Source organism: Nymphaea colorata, chromosome 5 (genome assembly GCF_008831285.2).
Source record: "Nymphaea colorata isolate Beijing-Zhang1983 chromosome 5, ASM883128v2, whole genome shotgun sequence".
Classification (NCBI taxonomy): domain Eukaryota; kingdom Viridiplantae; phylum Streptophyta; class Magnoliopsida; order Nymphaeales; family Nymphaeaceae; genus Nymphaea; species Nymphaea colorata.
Window position 1 is genome coordinate 17,217,750 of NC_045142.1, and position 9,138 is coordinate 17,226,887.

Below are 9,138 nucleotides of genomic sequence, written 5' to 3' on the forward strand. Positions count from 1 at the left end.
ACTATGAAGGCTGGCAACTCGGAAAAGGCCATCTGTACTTTTGAAGGTTGACGGTGACGGAGCGGGCTCGGGTCTCCGGGTCGGGATATCTGATGGGATCGTATCTGGACCCGGATTCATCCTCAAGATCCAACTCATTATAAACGATCTAATCTTTTTCCCCTTTCCACATGCTTTCAATTTTCAGTTATAATTAACCATTTTCTGGGAATTACTCAAATATTCGGCCGCATCTTCAGTGTCAATGATGACTCTACTGTCAAATAAGACTACGTTTGGCTTAATAAATTGCATCTAATCCAAAACTTGGTTAGATTTATTTGATTTTTTAAAAAATGTTTTCCTGAATCTACCTCACCTCACTTTTTAGTGAATCTACCTCACCTTTTAAGGTAGATGCAAGGAAAATTACTATTCTCAAACATGCGCTAAAGGGTCTTGGTACACTAGTTTGGACCCAGTGACATCCTGTCTCTAGTTCAAGTGACCTAAAAACCAACCCCTTTGCGCAAGTTAAAGCATGCATTAGTCGACCACTAGCCTTAGAGTTTTACACCATTGGATAATTCAAGTGATATAGGTGCAAATCTCTTATATCAGTTAGGGATATCAACGGATCAGATTTGAATTGGATGTGTCATTAACCATATCCGTTTCTCGAACATTCACATATTCAGATTCAAATTTGATTTTGAAGACGAACGAATAAAAATGGTATCTGATTCTGAATCTGATATTTGATTTCTCAATCCGAATTTCGACATTCATATTCAAATCCAAATTTTAAACTGAATTTGGCTTATTTTCAAAATATAAGAGAACTAAACATACAATATTTGTTAAAAAATAAACCTGATCTGAATCCATATCTGATTGCAATCGGACATTTTTATATCCAAATCTTAATCCAGTCGAATGTCATTTCTTAAATTCAAATAGATCGGATTTGTGGATCGGATTGTTAATTTTCTTTCATATCCAACATTTTTGGAATAGTTTAGTATGATGATATCCAACCCAAAACAAATATAAGAACATGCGGACGACCCAAACACGCACAAGACATTGCTGAAATGTGTTTTCAAAAATAAGATCTACTTTTGAATTCGATTAATTGGAATCCGGTAAAGTTAGGATCTGACCCCAATCCAAACTGTTTACATCGCTACAGTCCTTCTCATGACTTTTCCAGGCAAACACAAATAAGGAACACACCATGTTACTGGCACAAACTTTCCACAATGTAGCCGTTTGTTGTCAAACAATTCAGCTATCTCAAACACACTTGTTGACAAACAAGGGGGAGGCCTTCATGGTCCATGGCCCCACTTCAATTTGTTTTTAAAATTTACATGTAAATTTTAGAAAATTTTACTTATCATATATATAAAATTTGAAAAAATGATATTTCGGTCTGTATCAAAATTTAGAAACTTTAATTTTTCCTCCGTAAAAAATTTCTGGTTCTGCCTGTGACAACACACATAAAAATTGAACCTGGAACGTGCAGTCCATGAATCACAGATCCAACCATGTTCCACAGAGAGAGAGAGAGAGAGGAAGGAGGCTGAGACGTGCAATCCACGCATCGAAGGTTCAATTAGTTCCGATACACACTGGTTGGCAGGAGAGAGGGAGAGAGCCCACAAGATGGAAATTTACTGAAAAGAAAACTCTGGTAAGAAGGCACCACCAATCAACAAAGGCAATAGAAGAAACTAAAAACAACATAAGAGAAAAAATTAGCAAACAAAACCAGAACAAAAAAAAAAACATGAAGAAAAGAAACTAGAACAAGAACAAAAACAAGAAGAGGAGAGAGAGTTGATTAACCATATGGAGTAATGGCGATCAGGTGAACCGTTTGATTCATTAAAACCATTTAATGAATCTCAACTGGCTATTTTCTTCAAAAGTTGTCATTTAAATACAAATAATGGAAAATGCAAGGTCAGATTTAAAAAAATGTCATTCATTACGCAACGGCCTTAATGTTCAGTATATGCTTGCTTTTCAATATGCGTTCAACTTGACGTTTCTTAAAATGTGGGAGGATTATGATTGTACAAGGTGCTTTTGACTAGGCAAATATTTAAGAACTATAAAAGTTTTCTACTTGAATAAGTTAAACTACATTGCGGCATTGTTAGTAATCCCCTCTCAAAAGACCAATGGCCTCCTTTAGGTGTGTTCTAATTAAGCAATAGACGCTAAGAGGTAGTTTGGTAAAAAAAAAAAAAACATTTTATGAAAGTCTCATGCATCTAATATGCAGGTTCATAGACACTAGAATTATCGTTCAAGAAATCTGCTCCAATCTTTAGGACATATTTATGGGACACCACAAAGTACATTTCCTGCCAACCTACCCCTAAGAAACACATAAAAAAGGGATTCCTACAATTTTATGCTATGCAAATCTTCTGCAGAAGCCGGTTATGTGTTCAACTCTCAAACACGAGACAATGCTTCAAGTGTATGCCATCAACCAAGCCGTCTATATTATTGAGAGAGTGTTTTGTTTAGCAGTCTAATAACCTCGAACACAATTGTTAGTATGACAAGGGGTTGGTTGGCAACAATAACACAATGTTACATGAACCTGCCTTAAAAATGAGGCAGATTCACAAAACATTTGTTACAGCATTTCATACTGTTCTCGTTTTTTGTGATCGATTCATGAGACAGTAACAATATATTATTGTTGCCAGACAGTCCTTGAGAGCTGACGAGTACAATAATAAATTGTTTCATAAAAATGTTTCAAAGATTAAGACAGATTCATAAAACAATATGTCACACTGTTCCATGAGTCCAACGAACAAATTATTACTGTTTTCATTTAGAAACATCCCCTGCATAGCAAATGTAAGCAACGGGGAGGCTAGGGAATAACGCAATATAAAAAGGCTGTCATAAAATACGTAGCTTAACTTTAGATCCTTTGAAAAATCTTAAAACACTTCAAATAAATAATACAAAATTGTGGGGCGCTAGTAGATAACAAAGTGAATGGCATGAGGCCGTGTGGGCAACTGCCCACACAAGCGACTGCGGTTCCACCACTGTGATGCGGATGGCGCCCTAGTCAGTCCATCTTTATCTGTTTTGCAGTGTTTGATGGACAAACCCTGTTTGATTGGGCATGGTTTTCTACAGTTCTTAAAAAATGATATTATTCTTCAAACTTTATATATATATTAGTGGATTGATGTTACATCTGATTAGGAGGAGTGGCCATACCTGAGACCGTTGGTCCAGGTCGAGGTCATCCAAGTCTTTTTGGAATAGTCTAATGGTTGGACGCCAGTAGTCATATTGTAATGTGCTTTTTTCAAGTCCACTTTTGAACTGGGGCAGATCGAAACTTCCAGCATTAGACTCTTGACTTTTTGTGTTTTAATATTTTTTTTGTGTTTTAATATTTTACAAAGTAACGCGTTTAGTCCTTTGCAAAATAATAACAAACAGATTTAAGTTACAAGTTTTTCATTTAACTACCTCAGATAAATCAGCATAACTCATTCCACACGTAGTTCAGATTTTATAAAATAAGTTTACTTAATTATCCCATAAAATTGAAGTCACAAATCGACTTGTTATTTATGTTTTCTTTTTTGCTGTTGTAGTTTTGGATATTTGGTGTACTTGAAACAATTCTAGAAAAAGTTAAATATTTATGAAATGTGTTAGGGTTTTTTTATATTTTGATTCATTTTATATATTTTTCACCAATTTTAAAATAAATTTTTTAATATGTTTGTCTGATTCGCAATTAGCAGTTCTCCCAATTCTATTCAGGAATTGATTTGTTACAACACCCTGAAACTGGTTTTTCTAACTTTTTTCTCACGCTCTCACTTTTTTTTCTCTCCCTCTTTTCTTGTTGTTGGCTTTTTCCTTTCTACAATCAACTTCTTAGACCATAAGATAGAGGATCCTAGGGAGGAAAATAAACCCGAAAAAATAGTTTCAATTTAAGACTGGTTCTGCTAATTTCCCATATAAATATATATGAACTCACAATCATTTTTCTATGTTTTTACTTATTTTGTTGTAAAATCAACCATATGAATATGTTTTTCATAACCATAACATTATAAATTCATATAAAGTTAGCTTTTCCTTAAGTGTATAACTAGAATTTTATGAAAATTAATAATCAAAATCAACGATGAATTTTTTGTTATGATACAATTTATCTAGTGTATGTGAAAAATACAGTTTTTCATTGATTTTCAATGTTTTAGACGTGGAGGATATGCATCCACATCTATAGACAGAAAAGGACATATCCCAGAATGCTTAGGTTAGTGATAATAACCAGAACTTTTCAAATAGATTATCAAAATATCTTTTCTGATCTACCATTATTGACATGATGCTAAGAGTCGCTTGGTAAGAAACATATATCAAGTCAATCATTTCTCAAATTTAAACTTCTTGTTTTAATCATGCAAAATTTCACGACTCTTATAACACCAAAATTTTTATTGAAGAAAATACAATGATTTTCGTAGAATTTTTAACAAGATAAATTAATTGATTTGGACGACTCCATTAACTGAATTGAGCCAGCTGTAGCCAGAATTAATATTATTGTGAGAGAGAGAGAGAGAGAGAGAGAGAGAGTCTGTAGGTTTACCCACAAAGCCAAGTGTAAGGAAATTGGTTGGAAAGTGCGACTCGAGCGTTGGAACAATGCAAACGATGACACGGAAGACTCTGTCACGCACCACGTCAAAGACAAAATGTTGGGTTTCAAACAGAAAATCAAAGATACAGCGAGAATCAAGTGCGACCGTGACCAACTGTTGACATCAAAGACAGTCCCTGATCTCATTAGCTTTCGTTTTCTTTAACAGCTAATGCATGTGAGAGTGATTGAAGGAGGGGCCGGCAGCCCATTCGCTTGAAACGGCTGGGGTAAGAGGACCCCTCTCTCTAGACTCTCATGGCCATGCACATGCATTGGCATATAATATTTGACATGGTTGCGCCTTCGTTTAAGATTTGAGAAGTGGAGTCCAACCAAGCGCCAGGATAGCACAGCTCAGCATACAAAAAAAAAAAAGAGTATTTGAGAAGCAGCTAATATGTGTGTGGGTGTCTCTCTCTATAAGTTAACTGTCACTTGAATCAGTGACTATCTGAAAAGGGTTGCTTTCAGAATTAATCTACAAAAGTTGAGTAGTCCAAATAAATATTAATTGACTAAATACAGTCTCCAAAGAAACAAATAAAAAAAAAACCATAACGTCACAGGCTCGCAACATGCATGCGGAGTGGTTTCAGTATTATACCATGACAAGCAGATACGAAAAATCTAGAATTTACTCCAAAGAAAGCATCAGAAAACCAATAGCTTACACGTTTTGATGGTCAACGAGTGAAATGGTTCCTCTCTCACTGTGATGTTGGTGATCACCGGCCCTTGGGATCCACTAGCTGGGAAAACACAGCACTTGGAGTCAGGCCCTCTGAATCTTCGCTGGCCAGGCTCCGCCCGCCCAGGCTCACTCCGGTGGTCTGAGTGTCTGTTAGGCCGTCGAACCCTCCGACTTCGTCCACCTTCTTCCCAACGCCAGAGAACTCCATTATCTCATCGTCACCCTCCCCAATGAAACCCGAGCCCACCCCCTTCTTGTGCGCCTCCTCGGCGTTTTCCTGCAGCTGCAGAGCGAATTCTAGATTCCACAGAACGTCTCCCATGGATGGCCGATCTGTTCCTTGGTCTGCCACACATTTCTCTGCTGTTTCCGCGAACTTGCGGAAGCACTCGGGTGCGATTTTCCCTCTCAAGAAGGGATCAATGATCTGCTCCAGAATCCCCTTCTTTTGACAATGCAGTGCCCATTCGGCCAGGCTGACCTGCTCCTTGGGCAGTGCAGGGTTAAGGGCAGGGCGTGCGCAGAGCACCTCAAACAAGACGACTCCGAAGGAATAGACATCGGATTTATCCGTGAGCTGCTGCCTGCGGTAGTACTCTGGGTCAAGATAGCCGAAGCTGCCCTTGACGACTGTGCTCACATGGGTGTGATCCATGGCGGGACCGGTTTTTGACAGCCCAAAGTCGGAAACCTTGGCAACCCATTTCTCATCGAGGAGTATGTTTGTGGTCTTGACATCTCTGTGTATGATGGTGTGTTTGGCACCGGTGTGGAGATAGTGCAATCCGCGGGCTGCACCAATGCAGATCTCCATTCTCTGTCTCCAGGACAGCGGTGGCTTGTTTGTCTTGTAGAGGTGTTCACGCAGGGTTCCATGAGCCATGTAGTCATAAACCAAAATCATCTCGCAGTTATCCTCGCAGTAGCCAATCAGAGAGACCAGGTGGCGGTGGCGGAGTTTAGAGAGCATCTCAATCTCAGTCTGAAACTCGTGAACTCCTTGTTCGGAAAGTGGGTTCCCTCTTTTGATGGCCACTTTCGTGCCATTATCAACATCACCCTTGTAAACCTTCCCGAAACCACCAACACCAAGGAGGAGGGATTCATCAAAGTTGTTGGTGGCTGCGATGATCTCGGAGATTGTGAAATGGCGACACAGGTTGGAAGGAAGAGAGGATGTGTAGCTGCCGGTAGCGCCGGTCTTCCCGGAGCTCGTCGATGTACTGGACATTGTGGTCGACTTGCCATTTCCAGTATGGGAGTAGAGTGACAAAGGCCGCCACCCAGATGGACCACTGTCGCTTCCTTTGCCCGCCTTCGCCTGCTTCCGCCGCCTAAATAAGAAAAAGCAGATGCAAGCTCCAACAGCGATGACTGCTATACCGCCGACAACACCGCCGACAACCGGGCCTTTTGCAGCTCCATTTTTGGTTTGGGGAGTATCGTTTACTGATGAAGACGGCGGTTGGGCTGGCGGCAAGGCGGGATTTGGACCGGCGAGGTTACCAGAGGAATCATTGACCTTGAAGACCTCAAGCCCATTAAGAATTGAATCTTCATACTGCGCAGAACCGTCAGAAGGATGCAGTGCTATCCATAGATTGCTCTGTCCACCAACATCACCAGATACAAAGATCGCATAGTCTCTATAAACAGGCACACCACCATAGTTACTCGGAACCTCGTTCGTTGCATAGGCAATTACATCCAATTGGGAACCTGCTGTCTGATTATTAACAAACACGTTAAACACTCTCTGGTTGATTTTGTAGAACTCCGACTGAATCTCGCAGAAATGGAGCCTCAGCATGTAAAAAAATCCGTTGTCCACTCTGATGAACCACGTGAGGTTGTAATTCATGTTTACACTTGAATTAGGTCCCATTGAACGAGCAGTCGAATACACATCAGCTGGAGCGATGTAGTCAGGGACCGCCGGTGGATAGCGAATAGTTATATTGGGATCTTTGGAATATGAAACTCCAAATCCAGCGCCAAAGATATAAGGAGAATCATCGTACCAGACACGAGAGAGGTTCGAGTCTGCAATAGGAGATATGTACTGCCCACCGACGTTTAACCGATTAACAGTTTGAAGAGCAGAGAAAACAGATATAGGGTATTGGGTACCCGAACCAACAAGGGTTGAAGAATTGTCCGGATCGGAACCAAAAAGTTCTGGTGAGGAGACAATCTCAATGCCATTAACAAAGGCAATGGAATTTGGGACGTTCGGGGAGGGGGTAAAGGTGAGTGTAAGAGAGCCAGCAGACACGGTGATGAAGAATTCACGGATAATGTACGCCTGAGAGAGGGCCAAAGCAGTTATAGAAGCGCTGAAATTACTCAGCAGAGTAAAAGGTCCGGACTGAACCGAGAAGACGGCGGTTTGAGCATCTCGGTTGTTGTAGGAAGAAGGGTAGAAATAAAGGCGCACAAAATGACGTCCGTTAGAGAGAGAGAAGTTATAGGAGGCAACAGAAGTGAAGATCCGAGCAGTTTTGAAGGGGATATCGGAAGGTAGGGAAGGGTCCATACTCGCAGCCTGAGCAGCGAAAGTATTGGCAGAATTTGCAGGCGCAAAAAGAGAATTCGCGTCGCCGGTCCACCGGCGGTTGTCCCCATCGTTGTCATCAGAAGACGCACCGCAGTTCAGAAGGATGTTGTCTATCGGGACAAAGGAAGAGGAAGAACGTATCACCAGTGAAATCAGCAAGAGGCAGAGAAGGGTGAAGGAAATGAGTGGCTGAGATGAAGGTGAGTGCTTCATCTCCATTGCCAAATACGGCGATCCGCCGCCAAATAACCAACAATCTCTGCGTGCCTCACGAAATAGATAGACTCCTTCACAAAATGTACTTCCAAGCGAACGGAAAACCCAGAATGTTAGGGAAAAACCCAGAGCAATCCAACACGAAGAGCCGAAGAAACAACAGAAAAAGACCTCAAGTTTACCATGGAAACCAGGAGAATCTGCAGAGACGAAAGCGCGGCCACCAGTCTCTCACCGAAGACAGCAAAGCCGCGAAGATCTCGCCGATTTCAACGGGCTAGGGTTTCCCGCCTCGGCCAGAACGGAAAAAATCACCCGCAAACTGCAAGATCTACCAACTCAGCACCATTATCGCCAAACGAGAGCCCAGAGGAAAGCCCTAGAATCCTGAACCCTTGATGTCATCCTTCGAAGGTCCTCAAATCCTTACTCCCACATACACAATCCTGTCGAAAAAGATTGGACGGTACCGGAGCACTAAACACCACCAGGAGCAGAGAGAAGCCTGCCGGCACTCTCCGGAATGATCGGTAGGCAAGGACAGGATCTCGCCGGAAAATGCGCCAGGTTCCGGCCGATCTTCAGCAGAAAGCGGGCCAGAGAGAGAGAAACTGAAGAACCGAGAAAAAAGATCTGATGAAGCCCGTCCCACCGAGCGTTTCTGGCTTTTATGCCGCGGCACAGCCTGTATGGGAAGGACATGGCCCATCAGGTGGGGCCCGCCAGTGGGTACTGCTCTGGACGTGAACGGACGTTGAAATTCGATTATGTTGTCTTCTACGTATTTCGCGTTTAAATCAAACATTCATCGCCGTAAAAAATATCGGAAAGTTTCTTTCACGGAACAAAATTTTGCCCATAATTTCGATAATAAGCCTCTTGCTTTTTCCGTTTCTAATACAACCCTATTTTCGTAAAAAATTTTAGAATGCCCCAACCACCTCACGACGCGGCTCCCCTCACTGCACACGGTAG

At 41.4% G+C, this 9,138-nt stretch overlaps 1 protein-coding gene across 1 annotated transcript; it reads right to left on the reverse strand.

Annotated features, from left to right (window-relative positions):
- Positions 1-5,119: 5,119 nt before the first annotated feature.
- On the reverse strand, positions 5,120-8,807 carry LOC116254219 (receptor-like protein kinase FERONIA). The gene is made up of 2 exons (XM_031629438.2): positions 8,346-8,807; positions 5,120-8,248 (listed from the first exon to the last, which is right to left on the reverse strand). The coding sequence occupies exon 2, from the start codon at positions 8,164-8,166 to the stop codon at positions 5,425-5,427; it is 2,742 nt and encodes a 913-aa protein (XP_031485298.1). The 5' UTR covers positions 8,167-8,248; positions 8,346-8,807; the 3' UTR covers positions 5,120-5,424.
- Positions 8,808-9,138: the final 331 nt, after the last annotated feature.